This window comes from Schistocerca nitens, chromosome 2, assembly GCF_023898315.1.
Source record: "Schistocerca nitens isolate TAMUIC-IGC-003100 chromosome 2, iqSchNite1.1, whole genome shotgun sequence".
Taxonomy (NCBI): domain Eukaryota; kingdom Metazoa; phylum Arthropoda; class Insecta; order Orthoptera; family Acrididae; genus Schistocerca; species Schistocerca nitens.
This window is the reverse complement of record NC_064615.1, coordinates 839,589,940-839,612,994: the sequence shown is the minus strand read 5'-3', so window position 1 is coordinate 839,612,994 and position 23,055 is coordinate 839,589,940. Positions and strand designations below refer to the sequence as shown.

General features: G+C 42.3%; 1 protein-coding gene across 1 annotated transcript in view; it reads left to right on the top strand.

Moving 5' to 3' along the window:
• LOC126237109 (uncharacterized) overlaps positions 1-2,838 on the top strand; it is a 108,136-nt gene extending 105,298 nt beyond the window's left edge. Inside the window, exons 5-6 of the mRNA XM_049946922.1 lie at positions 2,327-2,411; positions 2,646-2,838. Coding sequence (XP_049802879.1) covers positions 2,327-2,398 — 72 coding nt within the window. The 3' untranslated portion in view covers positions 2,399-2,411; positions 2,646-2,838. The remainder of the gene's footprint in view (positions 1-2,326; positions 2,412-2,645) is intronic.
• Positions 2,839-23,055: the final 20,217 nt, after the last annotated feature.

The window sequence follows — 23,055 nt, the reverse complement described above, 5'->3', positions numbered from 1 at the left end:
GCAGATTCAGAAGGATGTAGGTTGCAGTAGGTACTGGGAGATGAAGAAGCGTGCACAGGATAGAGTAGCATGGAGAGCTGCATCAAACCAGTCTCAGGACTGAAGACCACAACACAACAACAACCTGCAGCGAATACTCTATTAAGAAATGACAAGAGGAGGAAGTACAATTGGGAAAGACCGGATGATTCGGAAAGATTTCAGTTAGAGTACATCATGGTCAGACAGAGATTCTGAAATCCGGTACTGTATTGTAACGTTCTCGCTCTTTACGTAATTGGATAGTGCCTGACTATATCTAGGTTATGCAAGTTAAGTGCTTGGCACTATTCCTGAGCTTCCTAATGTGTATTTTAGGTGGTCCTATTGTTTGTGTTGGTCCTATTGTGTGTTGAGTATCTTATGGTGGCTAATATACATCGGTGTGGCAGTTTTTCGCCCCTTCTGTGTGGTTTGTTCCCGAGATTCGAGACAAGCCTATTTTCGGACTACTGTGACTTTTCGTAGAAAAGGTGAGTCGTCTGTCTCATTCTATCCTTAATTGTCTGTACTCCTGTGTTATTATGTAGCTATTCACGTCGGTGTGTAGAATGTATGAGTCTGGCGACATACCATCTGAGTTTCGGAAAAATATCATCCACACAATTCTGAAGACTGCAAGAGCTGACATGTGCTAGAATTATCAGCTTAACAGCTCGTGCATACAGCGCATGAAGTTGCTGAAAAAATAATATACAGAAAAATGGAAAAAAAATTTGAATGTACTAGATTACGACCAATTTGGCATTAGAAAAGATAAAGGAACTAGAGAGGCAATTCTGACGTTACGGTTGATAATGGAAGCAAGACTAAAGAAAAATCAAGACACGTTCAGAGGATTTGTCAACCTGGAAAAAGTATTAGACAGTGTAAAGTGGTTCAAAGTGTTCGACATTCTGAGAGCGACGGGTAATATACAATATGTAAATAGCCAAGAGGGAATGTTAAGAGTGGACAACCAATAACGAAGTGTTCTGACTAAAAAAGGTGTAAGACAGGTACGTAGTTTTACCCTCTATAGTTCAACCTGTACAACGAAGAAGCAATGATGTAAATGAAAGAAAGGATTAGGAGTGGGAATAAAATTCAAGGTGAAGGGATGTCAATGATACGTTTCACTGATGATATTGCTATCCTGATTGAAAGTGAAGAATAATTACATGATATGCCGAATGGAATGACGATATAGTGAGTACCAAATTTTGGATTGAGAGTAAATCGAAAAAAGATGAAAGTAATGAGAAGTAGCACAAGTTAGAATAGCGGAAAACTTAGGATAGGTGGTCACGAAGTAGATGAAGTTAAGGACTTCTGCTACCTAGGCAGCAAAGTAACTAATGACGGACGGAGCAATCGTCACATCAAAAGCAAGCTATAACTGGCAAAAATGACATTTCTGGCCAAGAGAAGTCTACTAGTATCAAACATAGGCCTCAATTTGGGTAATAAATTTCTGAGAATATTCGTTTGGAGCACAGCATTGTATGGTAGTGAAACATGGACTCTGGGGAAACCGAAAAAAAGAGAATAGAGGCATTTGAGATGTGGTGCTACAGGCGAATGTCGAAAATTAGATGGACTGGTAAGGTAAACAATGAGGAGGTTCTGCGTAGAATCGTAGAGGAACGGAATATGTGAAAAACTCTGAACGGGTGAAGGAACAGGAGGATAATACATCTGTTAAGACATCAGGGAGCGAATTCCATGGTACTAGAGGGAGCTGTAGAGGGCAAAAATTGTAGACGAAGACAGAGATTGGAATACATCCAGCCAATAATTGAGAACGTAGGTCGCAAGTGCTACTCTGAGGTGAGAAGATTGACGCAGGAGAGGAATTCGTGGCGGTCCACATCAAACCAGCCAGAAGACTGTGAACCGCCCAGCACCCCCCCCCCCCCCCCCCCCCACACACACACACACCAAAAATAAAAAAATCACCTTTGATCGAACTCTGTGGAAGTTCGTTAGCCATGTGTCCTCCTTTTGAGAAATGTTTGCTATTAATATGAGGCTGAGAATTTTCCTATAGCCTTAAATGGATTGACTTATATTATCTGCATTTCCGTATCTGTTGGGAAACGTTACTAGCCACAGGTAACTGGAAGGGATTACTAATGCACGAACTATTTTAAGAAATTATCATTTTTTATCTGCTTGGTATGTATGTTAATAAGTCTGTTAGAAGACAAATAAGTACCGAAATATTCCCATTTTCATTATTTCCCGAACGTTTAATATAGGTTTTGGTGTTTCGTTGTTGAAAGCTATTTTTATAAATTTTTTTCAGATAACTTACGAGAACCTGGTACTTGACAGCTCAGGTGTAGAAGAATTTCTGAAAGACCTTTTGGAACATTAAAACAATGTAAAAGGTAATCAAACTACTGTTGATGCAATACTTTCCACAATGTCTAATATCTAAATTTTGTATAGACATCTTGATCTTAATGAGAACAATGAATAACAGTGATACAAGGAGAGTAGTTTCTTCTATTTGAATCATTTTCTAAATATATGTTGAGTTTATAGTAATAGAGTAACTCAAGTCTTGTTTATGTAGGTGGACAAACGATGCAGATTATTTATTTATTTCACAATTTCTCTAGGTTATTGTGCAATGTGCTACTGGCTGATCGAAAAGAGGAATAGCAGAAGAAGGTTTCCCATCAGAATTTGCAAAAATTCTACACTGTTGGTGGATTGGTGTTCAACATCACGTTCATACCTCAGACTTCATACCGTGGCTGTAATTTCAATTGCATGTTGTAAGAAAATAAAAATAAAGATTTAGAAAGTAAATGATTATGACTGCATTTCACAAGAATTTTTTTACTAATTACAGACTTACATAACAATTTATGTTACGAAATTGCTAATGAAATGCTGAATTGGGGCACTGCAAGACAACGTGAGTCAACAGGAGAAGCGTAGCAGCCTTTCCGTTTATATATCAAACGGATTTAATTTGAAATTCAAACATTAGCTATTCACTTGGAATTGCCCCAAGAAAACGTGGGCGAAGGAAGACTGCTGCTACCAACTGTTGCAATAAAGTGGCATTATAGGCTTCGTCAAAAAAATAGATATTTAAAAATACAGCATGGTATTTTTTAATAAAAAGGGAAAGAACCTTTGATACAGCGTGTGTTACTAACAAAATATGTTATGAGCCAGTATGGTTACTGATGTTGGAAAGAATGTTTACAGTTAACTATATACTCGGCATTCATTCCGTTATGCAACTTAGCCCATTGCATCATTCGCTCATGTTATATTTTGTATCACAGATCTAGTAATGCCGAAAGCGAAAGGCGTAAAAGGAGTAAAAAGTAGAGATCACCGCTACAGAGAGGCTGCTTCTATTTACAGGTCTGCACCTGTCAGCACTGTGTCATAAGTTACGAATATGAACAGTTGTTTGATAGCTACCTATTGTATTCTACAGATAGTGCACCCCTACCACAACTTGCTAAATTATTTCACGCTTTAGAACTATAAGATATCGTACTGTGCTATGTGGTGAACGTCCTCACCAACAGTGATGGTCATCTATGTTCAGTGCCATGTCTCCTGTGTTCACCCAGCACAGTATTGTCATGTTGTCTGGAGCCAACCCCATCACACTCACTGCAATGAAGATGCTGTTGAATATGACGTGATATTCCGTATCTTCGCTAATATGATAATATTGCAGAACAGTTCCAAATACGGACTAGAAATAAGGGAACTCTGTAATTATTGTCTCTCCAACACAGAATCCGACTTAGAAGGTCCTCACTCAGACACATTCGTAAGGACTTCATCACACCTCAGTTTAGAACTGGACAGTGGCTTACGATATCGAACAGAGCCATCACCATCATTCAACTTCATCAGACAACATCGTTCTTAGAAGCTGTAGTAACATTTGCTAAAGGGATGCAGGAAACTACTTTTGAACATAAACATTTCCGTATAATAAGAACACGCTGTTTGCTAGGAACTCTCCAACTCAAAAACATTTGTGTGAACCAGCATCAGAGTATACAACCCTGCTATATTGTAGGGTATTGAAATATGTTCAACTATAGTGAAGTAGTTCTGCAGTGATTCTGTGTCACGTAAGCCCTTGATACGTCCTGGAGGTACGTAATGTCAGGTGTTAAGGAAATTCTTGTTCGATTATGGTTTAGCAATTGGGATTTCCCATTGTCCCAAAAAAGAAAAGCTTGGCAGCTTTGGAGATGTGGGTACCAGAACCTGACCTTTGGTCGACACCACGCTGACAGTTGTTGGACCTTGGAACCCAGATCGGTATGCTCTGTATTATTCAAACAGCAAGCAATAAAGGGGAACAATGACATATGCCAGCCTTCCGTTCGTGTTTCTTGGAGGGAATCTACCGTTCTCTGTTGGCTTTATATTGGCCACCTTTGCTGACCAATGGCCGCATCCTATGATGTGAGGATCCACCTCACTGTCAGTGTGGCACTTGTCTGATGATGGCCCATATCCTACTGGACTGCCCTCATTTAGCCACATTACGGCAAAACCTTAATCTTGTTGACACATTGCCTCTGGTGTTAGCTGATGACGCCAAAGTGGCTCACCTGGTACTACATCATACCTGTGATGGAGATTTCTACTCCTTTGTGTGAGGTAGAGCACACTAACTTGTTCCCTCCCAGGAAGCCCTAGGTTGCACTTTGTCAGAGATATTCTTTTACATCTTTCGTTGATTTACTGTCTAGGAGTCGTTGCTCTCCTTCCTGAGATTTTATCAACTTGCCCATGTCGCAAATTTTTGTATGGTAATGGAGGGTGAGGAATCACTGGCTGGAAACATAGGGTACATCTCCCGTCGCATAACAAGACCCAGAGGCCTTCAGCTGCTTTCTGGGTGGAACAACCCATCTTTTTATACCTCTTTCAGTTCTACTTGCTTCTATCTCTTGGTTGTCTAGATTCTCAGACATATGTGGGTTCATCAGGATTTGTCTTTTGTATCTTTCCTGTGTGGTGACTAACTCTGGCTTAACGTATATAGGTTAGAAGATCTGATGACCACATTCTGTGGTCCCTTTAACCCCATCAGTCAATGCATCCATCCAAGTCGGATGTCGAAATATCACGCTATAATACCTACAGAAATCAGAAACTCTATGAGAGTTACTACCAGTTCTCGAAAGCTGAGAACTGCTCTGAATAGAAAATCGGTATGCATCACAACATTGACTCTGTGTTACACACGACAGGAACGTTGATGTTGGCTTCGATACTTTTCGAATTTGTCACGCAAAATGAAGAATCCATCGTTTAATGTGTAATATTTTCCAATAAAAGTTGTATCTTAAGAAATCAAAGAACGATGCCCTATAGCCACAAAAGCTTTCCGTGAGCATAATCGTTTGACAGGATGTGAGATATTTGATGGCAGGGTAAGTTTTTGACTACTTTATGTGACAGACACATAAGTAAAATATTCAGCGCTGTTAGATTAACAGACAAGATGCTAAATTCACTTGTCTTTTCGGACATAACTATACGAGGTGTAGCACTTCACTTCCACTGATGATGACTAGAGAAAAGTATGCTTAGTGCTGACAGAATCTCACCACCTTCTGTGACTGAGTCAGAATCGTTACTGCTATGAATCTGAACAATTCGATTTAATTCAATCTGCCTAAGACGACAGATGTGACGGAGATAATTCCTTTCAAAGTCTAGTACAACTTTTTACAGTAGAGCATTCCCTGCAATCCAAAGAACACAGTTCGCTATACAGGACTGCGGATGCCCCAAATCTCAATATACATAAACGACATTAATAGGTTTCCACTTAATCTGCATGTAAGTTGACCAGCCGGCCGGAGTGGCCGAGCGGTTCTAGGCGCTTCAGTCTGGAACCGCGCGAACGCTACGGTCTCAGGTTCGAATCCTGCCTCGGGCATTGATGTGTGTGCTGTCCTTAGGTTAGTTAGGTTTAAGTAGTTCTAAGTTCTATGTGACTGATGACCTCAGCTGTTATGTCCCATAATGCTCAGAGCCATTTGAACCATTTTTTGTAAGTTAACCACTACAGTAAACGAATTGTCGTTAAGTACAGTTATTTCACCAGTTTTAAAACTCAGCAAACTGTTTTCCCATTTCCAGATTCACAGTGGGTTATTCTTATAATCCATTGGACACACCATAGAACACTGTCACACAGTCCAGAACACACAGAAGCACATGGAATATAACGCATTACAGATACTGTTTCTTTGTGTGAAAAATGCCTAGTGGCACCGTGGGACTGGAGACAGCGGCTCCACCAAAACAGTCGCCTCTGGTCACAAACTACAAGGTGGAACTAAGCGATACTGTTTCAGGCGCCGTAAGTTAAGTTACCGCTACCCATCACAACACAGACGCAGAACTGGATAGCAGTCTTCTGTGCAGGAAGAAATGTGATGTAGCTGTTGCTGGAGCTATTTAAAGCAATATATCTCTGACTAACACTATTTATTATGTATAAACCATTCATTGCCATGACTGTCTGACCTGCTTTCATGTTTGCAATGCTACTCGCTGTTATTATTATGAGCGGTTGTCATACATATCAATAAAACAGAGTCTCGCCTGTAAACCTTACATAAGGCTGAAAAAATCTTATGGTTTGGTCTGAAACACCTAAATGCAAATGTGGTTTGTGTGCAGCGTATGGAAGTTGTTTAAGGCATTCTAAAACTTTCCTACGTCTTTAGTCAAGGGATATTTAACTAACAGAACACACTGCCTTACAAAGGACAGAGAATGTCAAACATCTTAGTATAGATAATAAATTTAGCAAATAGAATCAGTAGCACTAAAAGATTGTTGAGGGACGATGACGCTGTGTAGACAGAAGTATAATCACAGGAAGATCGGGAGCAATTGCAGAAAACTACTGTTAAATTGTACAGTAATGGCTGTAACACGACTCCATACAGAAATGTGACAGATATGCTTCAGGAACTTAAATGGAATGCCGTGGAAGAACGACGATGAAGTACCCGTGTTGGGTAAAGGCCGGTGAATGTCAGGATGAAAAAAAGACAACACCAGTAGGAGTGGCTCCTACCATCCAAAACTAAATAGTTGTACACGTTATAACACGTAAAATGAACATTACTACAAAGTTAGGTTATTTTACTGTTTTTCCTTTTTACTGCAGTGATGCAGGACAGCGGTACACAAAGAACTTACAGAACAGACTATTATGCACTATTATGGAACGATACGATAAGAGATAGAGTTTCATCCAAGAGATGGTCACAGTCTATATCTTCTCCGGAGCGTAATTTCTTGTCATATGTTAAGCTTCCTCACGGCACTGCATAGTCCTTTTTAGGTGATTCCTCACATAAATTATAAGTGCTTTATGTTACACTTAAGGCATCTAACATTTGCAGATTACTTTTAAATGGTGAAGTTGAGGAATCTGAAGGTGTGAGTGATAAGTGGAACATGTTCGCAATCGGCTGACAGTGTGGTGCGACTTCTATTAGCAAGCTTACAGGCTTCCACAGAATTTCTAAAGCATTTTCTGGTGAACGTCAGAGTGATTCCTTGAACGAGGTTGTTTCTGCAGGATGCCTTTTTGCTGGTGATGATAGTGAGTACTAGGAGTTGTGTTATGAACGATCGCGCACGTGGAGATGCATATACTCCTCAAAGCTGTGCAAATACGAGTATAACAGATGAGATAGAGTAACGGTGTGGTTCACATTCCCGCCCTCATTTTTCTCTTCGTTTGGCAGACTCAAGCTCCAATAGCACAACTTGAGTCTTCAATTTTCTGTTGAAATCAAAGAATTTAACGTTGGCAAAGGTTTTCCAGCTGCGAATATTCCATCTAAAGCAAACACCTTCCAAACAGTTGCTTTTCTAAGGTCATAGTTTGTGGCATAGCATAATAAGCGCCAAAATCTCTTAGTCATGTGTTGCAAATATTTCTAGGCATGTCAGAGAAGCCTGTTTTATTGTTGAAATTTTTGTCTTCTTGTATACTAGACGAACAGAGATAAGTCTTGTAGGCTTGCAGTTGAAGGAGGCATGGAGATTGGAGACACATATCCATCGAGATGTATGTGTCTCTTAGAAATACAAGCGATATCTGATATCAAAAGACAAAGTCATTCAGTTCGAATGAAAGTAGTTGATGGAGACATCTTCTGTCTCTGGAATGATGTAGCCACATTATAGATGTGAGAACGGTTGTCATACACGCCAGTAGAATTGTATCCTCATTGAGTAGATCTTACAAAGGCTGAAAATAGCTTTGTGTGTGATCTGAAAAACCCAGATCCTTCCTTGCACTGAAAGTATCTGTTGAATTCCGAACTATCCTATTCGTAGAAAGAATTTTATATTCAAGAATTCTTTATTCAAGGAATATTTATCTAATAGAATACAGTGTGTTATAGCAGTTAACTGTAATTGACCTCTTGTCTAGAGAGTAATTTCAGATCATCAGTTAAACAAACAATTGAGTGTGCAACTGTTAGTACGTCTTTTGCCGTCAATAGTCCTTAATGTCAGATCTCAGAGACTTGAACAGGCGCGTAATATGAGCTAATCGACACAAATCACCTAGAAACTTATGCAGAATCCCTATCTAGTGTTACAGCAACATACACAGTTCATAGGGCTCCTAATACAGGAAGAATACTTAAAAATTGGGAATCAACACAGCAGATATAGCGTCTGATACATTAGAGCAGCATAGGGAACTGGTTCCAGAAAACTCCATGATACATGGGAGCAGAACACGCAGAATTGTTTACAGACTTTGAATTTCCAACGCCTACGCCACTAGCATCTCATAGTGCAGGGGCGAACATGGTGCAACCTTAAATGTACTGTTATAGAAACGTTATCATATCGAAAATTCAATGTAGTCTTAATTTTTTCAAAAAATCCACGATGTGTTAACATAAAAGTAGTGCTGTCAGATTATGATTGATGTAAATTACGTCATTATTTAGCTCAAAAAACTGTAATGTTGAACTCTAAAACACAGGAACCGCCATCGCATTACTGTGCAATGTGTGCTGCTTTCTCTCCAATATTATTTGAAGTCTAAAATCATTTTATTGAGTTGCCTGGAATGTAACACAGTAAACCATTTAGCAGGATAACGAAATTGCTATGAAGCCACTCCACAGGTACTCACCTGCACGAACCAGTTTCATCAAAGTTTCTTATGGTTTCCACTGTAGTGACAACATGTCAGTCACTGAAAAGTGCACTTTAACTTGTAAGTTAGATCGGTAGTAACATCATAGGTGTCCTGTAATGTTAAAGAAGAAATCTTTGAGTGTTTTGGGAAGTAATACCCGGAACCATTCCAGTACATACACTACTGGAAATTGAAATAAGAACACCGTGAATTCATTGTCCCAGGAAGGGGAAACTTTATTGACACATTCCTGGGGTCAGATACATCACATGATCACACTGACAGAACCACAGGCACATAGACACAGGCAACAGAGCATGCACAATGTCGGCACTAGTACAGTGTATATCCACCTTTCGCAGCAATGCAGGCTGCTATTCTCCCATGGAGACGATCGTAGAGATGCTGGATGTAGTCCTGTGGAACGGCTTGCCATGCCATTTCCACCTGGCGCCTCAGTTGGACCAGCGTTCGTGCTGGACGTGCAGACCGCGTGAGACGACGCTTCATCCAGTCCCAAACATGCTCAATGGGGGACAGATCCGGAGATCTTGCTGGCCAGGGTAGTTGACTTACACCTTCTAGAGCACGTTGGGTGGCACGGGATACATGCGGACGTGCATTGTCCTGTTGGAACAGCAAGTTCCCTTGCCGGTCTAGGAATGGTAGAACGATGGGTTCGATGACGGTTTGGATGTACCGTGCACTATTCAGTGTCCCCTCGACGATCACCAGTGGTGTACGGCCAGTGTAGGAGATCGCTCCCCACACCATGATGCCGGGTGTTGGCCCTGTGTGCCTCGGTCGTATGCAGTCCTGATTGTGGCGCTCACCTGCACGGCGCCAAACACGCATACGACCATCATTGGCACCAAGGCAGAAGCGACTCTCATCGCTGAAGACGACACGTCTCCATTCGTCCCTCCATTCATGCCTGTCGCGACACCACTGGAGGCGGGCTGCACGATGTTGGGGCGTGAGCGGAAGACGGCCTAACGGTGTGCGGGACCGTAACCCAGCTTCATGGAGACGGTTGCGAATGGTCCTCGCCGATACCCCAGGAGCAACAGTGTCCCTAATTTGCTGGGAAGTGGCGGTGCGGTCCCCTACGGCACTGCGTAGGATCCTACGGTCTTGGCGTGCATCCGTGCGTCGCTGCGGTCCGGTCCCAGGTCGACGGGCACGTGCACCTTCCGCCGACCACTGGCGACAACATCGATGTACTGTGGAGACCTCACGCCCCACGTGTTGAGCAATTCGGCGGTACGTCCACCCGGCCTCCCGCATGCCCACTATACGCCCTCGCTCAAAGTCCGTCAACTGCACATACGGTTCACGTCCACGCTGTCGCGGCATGCTACCAGTGTTAAAGACTGCGATGGAGCTCCTATGCCACGGCAAACTGGCTGACACTGACGGCGGCGGTGCACAAATGCTGCGCAGCTAGCGCCATTCGACGGCCAACACCGCGGTTCCTGGTGTGTCCGCTGTGCCGTGCGTGTGATCATTGCTTGTACAGCCCTCTCGCAGTGTCCGGAGCAATTATGGTGGGTCTGACACACCGGTGTCAATGTGTTCTTTTTTCCATTTCCAGGAGTGTATCTTATCATGAAGGAGAAGGTCTAAGAACTAGATTTTGTGGTACAGCTACTCGCAGTTTTTTCCAGCATATGTCCATTGTGTCTTCCTATCACACTCCTGCAGTAGTGGAAAGAGCGTACAGCACATTAGGCCCTTAAGAGGGTGGATTACTGACGAGGTAGCGAGTGGGTGTTTGAAGTTCTAAGAAAAAAATCATAGGCTATAGTGGAAGAACTGTAGTAATCAACATGTACAAGAACCGTTTGGAATGTAAGTTCAATTGCATGATAGTTGGATTGACAAGGAACAAGAAAAAGTTACAGACCTACTAACCTAAAGTTGATCATATCCATCGAAGAAGAATCGAGAGCTTCTGCATATTCCAGACAGTTGGTCCATCAGAACACCATTTTTGCCATCTGACAACTCCAGTTATATAGTAAGATTTTGTGTCTTTTAGATACCTTCTTGCAGATTTTAGTCAGTATTCCTCCTGCTACAACATTGTAATCTCAAGTGCAAAAAATGGTTTGGAGCATCGATGCGGTATCTCACTGAGAGTGGCTTCAAGGATTTACCATATAGATAGCTGTTAAATGTTCTATACACATTTCAAAGCGCTCTGCAGTAGGACTCGTCGTCCTGTCAAGAACGTAAAGGTTGTTGTACACTCTGGAGCAGGCCAAGCATACAAGAAGATCACAATCATGTGTAATTGGGATTATACGTGTCGAACTGACTGGAATTAAATGGTGAAAGGTGAACAATATAACGATTTTGTGCCCAGAAGAAAACATGCCCACCAAATTTTAAATTCTCCACGTTTCTTTAACTTCCTGCCATGTTATACACGACACTATAGATCTTTGCCAGAACGGTGGCGTTGGGGGAAAGGGTTGGAAATGAGGCAACAGTACATATCACCATAGGAGGGAGGCGGGTGGAGAGGGGGAGTGGGAACCTGGCAACAAGGCACTTTCGTCCAGAACCCACACTGTCTCTCTGCTTTCAGCTTCTGCTTATGATGTTGGCATATTTACCTCAACTGTTGGTTTATATTTGCTTTATATTTGCTGTCGATTCTGAAGAGAGCAACCCTGTCACTAAACAGGGTGACTATGCTGCGGTACAAGGCAGAGGGATCATTTCTCTACCATTCCACCGTCGAACAGCTTGTGGGAGAAACTGACACAAAATCTTTCCGTGAGAGCTCTGATTTCTCTTGTTTTATTACAATGATGATTGCTCCCTATGTTCGAGAGTGTGAAAAACATGTGTTCGCCTCCGTAAGAGATCGAAATTTTGTGATCTCGCCGCAACGAAAAACGCCTTTGTGTTATGAGTGCCACTACAACTCGCGTATCATATCCATGACCCTCTCTTTCGTATGTGGTGAAAATTCAAAACGGGCTGTCCTTTGTTCAGTTTTTATGATATCGCCGGTCATTTCTGTCTGGTAAGGATCCCATGCCGCAAAGCAGTAGTCTAACAGATAACGGATAAGTGTAGCACAGACAGTCTCTTTAGCAGAGCTGTTGCATGAAACTTCCTGGCAGATTAAAACTGTGTGCCCGACCGAGACTCGAACTCGGGACCTTTGCCTTTCGCGGTAGAGCACTTGCCCGCGAAAGGCAAAGGTCCCGAGTTCGAGTCTCGGTCGGGCACACAGTTTTAATCTGCCAGGAAGTTTCATATCAGCGCACACTCCGCTGCAGAGTGAAAATCTCATTCTGGAGAGCTGTTGCATCTTCTGCGTTTTCTCTTAATAAAACGCAGTCTTTCATTTGCCTTCCTCGCAACTTGTCTATGTGGTCACTCCAATTTAAGTTGTTTCTAATTGTAAGTCCGAGGGATTTAGTTGAAATGACGGTCTGTATATTTGTGTGATTTACCGTATAACCGAAATTTAACTGATTTCTTTCAGTACTCATGTGGATGAACTCACACTTTCAATGTTTAGGGTCAATTGCCACTTTTCGCACCATACACGTATCTTGCCCAAATCATTTTGTAATTTGTAACTCATTATCTACCCTACTTTCACATTCATAACGAGCTCTTTGGCCGTTTCCAGTTGCTGTAGATTTTTTCTGCAGTCGTCAGAGCAGAAATCCTCACCCTCTTTCCATTTCACTTCACCGATTCCTGTTGTGTATAGCTGAGCATTTTCACTGGCTTTCTTAAATTTCCAAGTTTCTCTATTACGTACAAATCTTTGACATTCGCTTCAACTCGTAATCTCTTACCCTTCGTTGGTTATTCAATATTTTTCTCACGGTTATCTTCCCCTTGGCATCCCTCCTCCCCCGCTCTCCACACCTTCTCGTGATACGAATGGAGGAGAGTAATCCAGAATATTTTTCCAGTGGAGGGATTGACATGACACCTTTTCTAATATAGTTGCAGGCTACGTGTCCTGTGGATAAACATTATCTGCTTTTAATGTAGTGATTTCCATTGCCTTCCGCATTTTCACACCTTTGATCATTGCTGGTTCTTCCGCCCCCTGGAAGGAGTTTCCCACTCCAACAGCAAGAGTTTGCGTTGAAACGCTGCTCGCTCCTCCATCAACATCGCAAATTATTACGCCTCCGTGATAAATTTGTTTATTGCCTAATGTAAATAGTTTGCGTTAGTTTCTTCAACTAAATGCTTTCCTACTTCACTAGTCACATAGGCTGGGAGACGTAATGTGTCAATACTCCTAGAGAGAGAAAGACAGGGCAGAAGAAAGCTAACGGCTCCTTTTTACGACCCAAGCCGTACCGCCCTAGTCCTCTATCACCTTCCCTGAAAGATAGCAGCCTTTCCAACGGTAGTACCGTCACTTTGGTTGCAACAGATTGTATATTGTCTCGAGTACTACTCACAAGGCCGGCCGCGGTGGTCTAGCGGCTCTAGGCGCTCAGTCCGGAACCGCGCGACTGCTACGGTCGCAGGTTCGAATCCTGCCTCTGGCATAGATGTGTGTGATGTCCTTAGGTTAGTTAGGTTTAAGTAGTTCTAAGTTCTAGGGGACTGATGACCACAGATGTTAAGTCCCATAGTGCTCAGAGCCATTTTTGAACTACTCACAAGGAATAAACGGAAATAAGGTGTCATTCGTAACACGATCGATAATGGTTTTTTTAACAACTTTCGATGTGTAAGTAACCGTTGCATGAAGCCACGACACAAGTTGTGCGGGAAGAGAAGATTTGTTGGGAAAAGCACAATGCAATATGTAGCTGAGAAACTGAATACCGAAATTAGAAGCTTTACATCAACAGCGGAGGCAACAACATAAATATGCTGGAACATGGATAAGACAAAAAATAGTTTTCAGGGCTCAAGGACAAGCCACATGCTAATCCTTTTGAAGGCCATAGTCAGTATATGATCAAACAAGTGTTGGAATGAGGACGAGTTCATATATGGAATTGCTTGTCATTTATTCAGAATGAGAGTTAGTGTCGAGAAGAGGCTGTTACTCAGTTACTAAGAAAGATATTCATACTGGTAATTTTACGCATATATAAGTCGTTTAACTTACTCTGCAAAAGAGCAGGCAAAGTTGTGTGTGAAACTCTCTCTGAAAGGCAAAATTTTATACAGTTTACTACAGACTCTAACCAGGGAAAACTTATCTAACGAATCGCACAATGCCAGTTTACACCAGATTTCAAACGAAAAACGAGACTCGAAGCTAATTTTCAGTTTATGTAGAATTCATGTTGGTTTATGAAGTTCGACAACTGAACATAAAGTCACAAGATAATAACCATTGTATTAACTATCCCTTGAAGCAGTTGAAGAATACATTTTAAAGAACTTTAGCATGCCAAAAACATGTAATTTATTTTCAGTTTCATAATGCTTCATGTCAAAGAAACAACTTGTACTTATGAATTTCGAAATACGTTCCATGATGTATCCAGCAGCTTTTTGTTGTACATCAGTCAAGATTTAATTACATGATAATAACAACGTGAATAACTTCACTTAAAATTTTGTCATATGCATAAAACTTGCAATTTTGTAAAATATAAACATTTCTGACTCAAATATTTTGGACACTTTTAATGTTATCTTGGGATTACTTAAACTTTTTACTACTACAAGAGTGATCTACAGACTTCCTAAAGTGATTAGCGCACTTCGTTTGTAATTAACGGATGTTAAATTTGTAAATTAATTTTACAGAATTGTTCTAGTATGTTCCAGAACAATCCAGGTTATTGTAAATACCAGCGCTTGGTGCAAAAGTTAGGGCATTTTTACTTTACAAGTATCAGAGTGACAACATACGTTTCTTTGTGTTGTTGTCATATGCTCGTTGTTCTACATTTGTTTCTGGCCCGGAGAGATTTGGAAAGTCTTTTGTCTTTTGGCGGAAGTAAGAGTGTTGTAGTGGCTATGTTTATCTGCGTAATTCAATAAATTCTGAAAAAGATCAAATTCTACTTTTATCATTTACTATTAAAAGAACTCGTCTACCTCAAGAATCTCCCGGAAAATAACGACTGCCACAAATGGGTACAGAAAATATAAACGTTTTATTTCCTGCACTGAAATGGTGTTCTTCAGCGTATTAAAAATACACGAAAACTTAGTTGTTACTCTGGAAATGTGCATCAACGAGATGGCTTAAATTGTTTTATTCAAACAGCTGGTAGTGTTCCATTTCAAAATGAGGTCTCTTTTGTCGAAGCATCATCTCGTGGAGTATCTTTCCGTGCTCCAGGTATTGTCTGTCACGCAAGGTGGGTGATGATATGTGTTAATTGTTTGAAAACATTTGTGACCTTGTCAAACTTTAATTATCAGAACGATAAGAGAATCCAGGTTGTATTCGTATTTTCCATACCAATGTGTTTGTCAAAAGCCATTTCGAAGCCCCCATGCCCTTTATTAAAAATGTACCTTATCCTTTTTTAGTATTTTTTCAAAACTTAAAAATATCAGGTTATCGATCATGGAACCTCTCTCACGAGGTTTTAAAAGAACTGAACAATCATTTAAGGTATCTATTTCATGTTCTGTCAGATGTCCTGATTAGTCTTCCAAATCAAAACGAAAATGGCCAGTACACCGATTCACGATCCAGAATCATCGACTTAAAAGGATTCAATTATGAATAGTTAAAAGGCTATATTTATCAATGAATAACGGAACTGAACAGCTTGTTTATAATCAAATTAGATTATAGTTTACCCAATTTTGTTTGAGTGACGAGTTCCTTTATGCAGATTATTCACAGTGGAATGTAAGTGAAGATCTTATCAATGGGGTACATAGAGTTGTTAAACTGAAAGATGGAAATGATCAGGTTGAGAGAAGCCTTAAACAGTCGCCGACTACATAAATGGTTTATAAAATACTAGAAACGCAATAACTGTGTGCTTCTTGTTGTATCCCTCACGAAAAGTATCCAGGGCATAAAAACGGACTTTACCAAAAAAAAGAATTTTTTAAAGAAAATGTGATTTTCTCGTACCATTTGACTTACACATCGTATTATTGAAGTTAATACAGTAATATTAGCACTTAAGTTGAGAGTAGTAAAGTTATAGGTTAATCAGTCACTTTTGAAGAGTAATTTTGACATGAGAAAAAAATGAGATGTTCTTGTACGAATTATTTTCACATTTAGGGGCCCAAGATACACAAAATTTACTTTTCTGTGTAGTGGGACCGAACCGAGGGGGTACCAGAAAACAGTGTCCAGGGTTTCACGAAACAAATAGTATTTTGGAACTTCTTAGATGAAGCTTTGCTGTTTTTGCTGCCATAATAGCAGATCACTATGAGACAAATTCTGTAGTATAAAAATATGTTGTATATCTTACAAGAAACGACGTAATAAATACTAATTCACTACAAGAATTTTTGTTCTGATGTTTCGGTAGCTGAATGGTTTATCGCCTGCAGTTAACGCCTGCCTCTCTCCAGGGATACTTGAACCACCGGAGGAGTAGGCAGGTAGTGTTCACGGGGCTCTCGAAGGAAGTTTATGTCGTCGAGACGAGAGATCCATCGTCAGTTGTATCTTCCCTTCGGAAAAAGTTACGGAATTGCTTTGTGGAGTGAACCGTTAATTTACTTTCAAAACTTCTTCTGAAGAATTTACTTTATTTACTAGCGATTCATCAAGACCATTAACACATTTAATTTTTTTTTTTTTAGGAACAGATTTAAAATTATAAGCAGACAGCACCCTCTAAATATCAAGTTACAATTTATTCAGAGGCAGAAAGGAACAATTTTTTGAGTGTATGAGCTTTCGGGCTGACAACCTTGCCGCTCCCTTTTGACACAGCCGTAGTCACGACCGCTCACAACTTCTGAAAGACTACACAGGTGCAAATCTGCAACACACCAGATTACCTGTAAGTAAAGTTTTAACAATTCACACAAGCACACAAACTATGCACCCCTTAGGAGGGATAGAAATGGTACAAAACTATAAAATTAAAGATTAACTTGCCACCGAAGGTGCAACTTGATCTTAACTTCTAAGAAAAGTCTTACGGTCGAAGGGTGGCAACTTTATATACTAAACTGACCATTTAAATAAAAGCCCATGAAATGCAATCTTACATAAAATTATACAAGGTTGAACAAACATGCTCTACAGTACACACATACCGCCTCTCAAGATGATAGGCAAGATAAAAACATATTTCAGGAATAAGGCCGTTACACTTCAAGCAATAAATTCGTTAACACACCGAATCCGACAAACATGACAGAGGCAGCTATTAACGCACGGCAGATTGATAGGGAGATTACCGAACAACGCGAACCATAGGTTGCTCTAACCCGCCCCTACTCCACAAGGGAAAAACGGACCACCTAATTCATAAATAACCACCTTATCGCGGATGGGCAATGGAGAAGAATGGTGGGACGATCCCAAAACAAAGCGGCTGGTGACCTCACCGAGAAAACAAGTAGAATTTAACAAGTAAATGAAACAACACATCACCAGTCACTTAACTTCTAATAAACTGCGACTCATGTCTCACGGCGTCGCAGCACGCACCGGCCAGACCGATGTCGTGGGTTGACTCCTGTTGCTCTTGTTTCGGACGCGAAGCCACTACCCCTCCCTATACTGCGCGGCCCACTGGACTCACGTGGCGACCTCACATGCGCCGACGCTCAAGGCGGAGAAGTCATCTTGTGTCTCAGTGCGCGACCGACCAACCGATCGATCCAACCGCCAATGACCGTTGCCTGAGCAACTCGAGCAGACCGGCGGCCTAACGCGCAGTCTCAGATGCAGGAACGAAGCCCCCGACCGGACGACCACTCGTTGAGTTCTCTCACTGCGCCACAAATTCGGACGAGAGACAGACTAGCAAGCTGGGGACGAGAGACTCACCTAGACTGACCAACTGGCGAGCTCATAGCGCCCCTGAAATACACGTGAACAGGCAACCTTTCCCCTTTCCCACCAGAGGGAGACACCAAAGCTGCGATTGCCACAGCGGCGCCACCGCCAGAAAAGGAGGGCGACTGTTTCACACTACGCGCTGCGGCGCGCTCTTCAAAACAGCAATTTTTTACCACGGCTCATGGAGCTTCTGGTAACGTAAATCAGGTTTGTTATAAGGAATGCTGAAATTCATTTACAGTGTGTTGCCTGTAAAAATCTAGTTAGTAAAATCGTTAGTAATGAATAAAACATTTTTTACTGATAAAGATCTGGGCGACATGCTCCCAGTTTGTGGCGAATGTCACCAAAATGGATCAAGAGGAGCAGAACAGTATGCAAGATAGCACATAGGTAGACGTTGTCCGACTCGTCCCACTTTTGTATACCTTCAGGAGACTTCACAAGACTCGACGTTTTATCCGAAGAAAACGTTTACGAAGGAAGACTGATATCAATGAAGCAGTAGAAGTAGCGGTTCTTGTAGCGATTCTTCCAGCAGTTGCAATAAACCCGCATGTCTATCTTCGTGAAAGCCAAAAATGCTTTCTGCTTATTCTTCGTAGACACAAATACGACCCGTTACATATTACTCACATCAAGAGCTACATGGCAGTGCTTATCGGCATCGTCTTGGGTGATGGCAGCGGTTCTCCAACAAGAGTAACTTTGTGGTATCGATTACCGATGAGGCCACGTTCACAAATCAAGTGAGTGGAAATTTAACAAACGTTCGCTACTGGTCAGCGGTAAACCAATACTGGCTTATTCAGCTGCTCAACAAAGGACAGTGACGTATGGATATGTGACGTGCAATAATTGAACAGCGGGTTCTTGGCCCTCATTTCGTTGATGGTATGTTGAATGAGGAAAAGTAAACACGTTTATTGATTTATACTGTACCACTGCTATTAGAAAATGTGCCACTGAGCACTCATCAATTGTGTGACTCGAACATGATAGATGTGCTACCGATAACTCTTTTACAAAAGAGAGATCCATTGAAATCATTTCCAGTCCATTGGGTGGGCAGAAGTAGTCCCATTGAGAAATATCCAACACTGTAGAGCGATCTGACAGCGGTAGTATGTCATTAAGGAGGTTCCAACAAAATGTCGGATAGAATTCTGCTGTGTGTAAAATGATTACTTCAAATGTGTAAGAGTGGACCTGACTGTTGTTAATCTCACTGTGGGCTGTGATGTTGGCGCAGCAGGTATGTGCAACCATGTGGTCCCTCGAGATGGAGTCATAGAGGCAGTGAGAGAATAACGATAAGTTTAGTTATCAAAATTTATGTACTAGTCGAACGCGTGGCCTCACAGCAGTCAGCACCCCACAGGCGTATGCTGTCCATGGGCGCCAGTGTTTGCCTAGCTCAGCAGGAAATGGTAGGAGGTAGCTGATGGCACTGAGCCGGTGGGTCAGATATGAGCCGGCAGTGAAGAAGACGAGTCATCGCACTGGTTGGCACTGAGAGATGCATCAGGCTCGGACTTGTGGCAGGGACGTTGCACTAACCAACTACAGTGTGAGAGCTGGTCACACTGCTTAGCGCAAATGCGGGAAGACCCAGCAGCCCGAGACAGGACCAGTGCAGGGGGCACCATAAGGCAGATTGTGAATCATGGATAACCGGGGAAATGCTCTGAACTCAGGCAGCAGTTAGCACTCATCTGGAAGGGATAGGTTAAGCCCCAGCAGCAAAAGGGCTAGGTGCAGCGCATAGTGTTAAAGTAAGCAGAGGTAGCTTCTTGTTGTAGATGAGGCCGGATAACTCGTATCAGATCGACGACTGGCGTCGAATACCTCTTAGTGGTGGCTGTAGACAATGACAGTACCACGTGGCTGGAGTGGGCAGTATTTATGTTAGCTTAACGTGGCCTTTTTGTAACAGGAGATAATTTTTGATCACATGGAGTCCGGAAATGGCGGAATGCCAAACACAGGCATGTATAATCCAGGTCAATACTGGGACTGTCTAGCCCTTGTACTATGATACGTCAACAATGTTCCAAGCCCAGCAGCAGGGAGTGATGCTAGACATGTGACAACCAAACTCGCTTTAGTGCTATGCTGGAGACTTCTGTCATGTCAGCTAGGTCTTTTTCAGATTCTGATAGAGGAATACAGCGACAACCTTCTGCGTGCTTAGCCACAAATTACGCTCGCCAATTTGGCAAGCAGCTGCGTAACATTCATCCACTCTTTAGAATATCCAGTCCATTATACCATAGACCTGGTATTGTTTCTGATAATTGCTTAAAATGCATCTTATTTAGTTACACTTAGCATTATACTTGATTTTACGCTAACTGAATTCAATTTACAGTGACCAATGCCAATTATTTGCTAAAGTAATCCATTTGATCTATACATGATGTGCAGAGACCTCAGGAGGGTGGACAGTTTTCCACTGCAAATGTGTTAGCTTGGTTGTGAGCGAGTGGGTCAGTGATGGAGGTGGACAGCAGGTGATGAAGATTGTGACAGACAATTTATTGACTTCGAATTTGGACAGACATAAGTACAGTGCCACAGGTAGTGGGCGGCTGCAGTGGTTGGTAAACAGAGACTGCCACGAGCTGGCGATGGTGCACTTGAGTCAGCATTTTCCCTCATTATGGGTCTGGTGAGACCTTGCTAACAGCACATCGCTATACCCTGGTGCTGCATCGGATACAGGAGCCTTTGATCTCGTACCTGAGGTTGGAACAGCCAGTGGGTAGTCATAGCAGTATTTGGAGGAGTTCCAGGGTAAAGTCTGGGCCCAGTGGCTGGAGAACGAAGGTTGGCACTGTTAGACTCCAGTGGCACAGAGCAGAGAGACGTTAGTTCGACCTCTGGCTCATATAGTCTGTGGCTGGACGCCTACACTCCTCATCTCTTCGAACAATTGAGCCCACCAAACCCCTGATTGGAAAAAGGCTGACTGAAAGTTACACTCTTCAAGCAGCGAACCAAAACAAAATCTCAAGTACTAATTCTAGGGTAACTGCCATGTGCCTATACTCTTTGTGCTTCTCTTTACATTTACACTATTTACACCATTCCACATTAATGGACTCAATCACCTAGTCTTTGATTCTTTACTTCTGCACTACCTCACTTCAATTCTCCAAGTCTCAGTCATTTCCTCATTAGTGCCCACTATAAGTGTGGACCCATATGATCAAAGCATGGGCAGAGTGGGATCTTGGCAGCCGTGTGCTCGAATTAGCAATATACAATACTTATTACCACAAAGATGGTGAACGTGACTGATGTGATAGTCTCTATTGTGATGAGTCATTGCTAAAATTTGATATAGGCTTTTTTCATATGTTCCAGTAGATATTCCAACGATATTCTGGATGGCCATCATCCGTCCAGGGAAGCTATAACGGTCGTTTCTAAGATGACATTCAGATAGGTAAGGTTTTCTTGCGGCAGAATTTCGAAGTGAACTTCCAGTAAATAAAACAGCGAATGGTGGAGGGTGTCGTGAATCACAGTAGAGCAGCGATTAGCAGTCTAACAACACTTTATTACATAGTCACAGAACATACAATACAACAAGTAAAAGATACACTGTCCTAAGAGTAAACAAACAGTCTCACACTTGCCAGAAGTACATCACTCTGTGACATCCTCCCCACCATGGTCGACCTCCAAAGGGACGACTAATGATGTGACCTTCTGGTGTCCGGAGTATTATCGTCCTTACCCTGCCGTCTCTTCCTGGTACCTTTTCTATCCTGGCCTTCTTCCACATATGTCGCGGACGAAGGTCCTCTTGGATCAGCACGATGTCGCCAGGGCGGAAGGGGATGGCTCGTCCCGATGGGCGTTTAACTTCACGGTAGTTCCGGAGCTCCAATAGGTATTCTTTAATCCAACGGTTCCAAAAACTGTCACAGAGTTGCTGTCTCAGTCGGAATTCCTTTGTTAAATTGGTGTTCGCTGAAGGCTCTGGTCCCGTCGGAATAGAAGTAAGTTTTTCTCCCGTCAGAAAATGGGAAGTTGTGAGTGCATCACAATCATCTCCTGGTGTGATGGGCCTAGAGTTCACCGCGACTTCAATACTGATCAAGGTGGTGTTCAGTTGTTCCTCAGTGAGCTTTACGAGTCCCAATACCTTACGTAGGCAACGCTTTATAGTGCCCACCATTCTTTCCCACCATCCTCCCCACCAAGCCCGACGGGAGAGAATGAATTTCCAAGTAATACCGTGGTGTGCGAGGAACTGATAAGTTTTTGTGGTAGTTAATGCCTTCCAAAGTTGAGCTACTTCCATATTCGTGGCGTGGAATGTTTTCGCGTTATCTGTATATATCGTGTGGGGTAGTCCGCGTCTTCCGGCGAATCGCTGAAGTGCCATAAGAAACTTGCCCGTTGACAAGTCTGTACAGAGTTCGAGGTGTACAGCTCGTGTGGTAGCACATGTGAACAGAGTGATATATGACTTGTGCGTTTCCTTCCCCACTTCGATGAATAGTGGGCCAGCAAAGTCTATTCCGGTTACAGCAAATGGTTTTGCAGGCGAAACTCGTTCAGGTGGCAGCGGTGATTCGATCTGTTGCCCTAGTGGATTCTTCAAGATCTTGCATGCGAGGCATGAGTGTAGGATTCTTTTGATGGCCTGACGAGCTCTAAGGATCCAAAATTCGGTTCGCAGTTCGGATAGTACAGAACGAACACCAAAGTGATGGAGGCGGATATGGGTCTCTCGAATAACCAATTGTGTGAAGTGGTGGGAACCGTCAAGGAGTACAGGATGTTTTTGTTCCCTATTTAGGCTAGTGCACTGCAGTCGACCTCCTAGACGTATCAGTCCATCTTCTAAGAAAGGATTGTA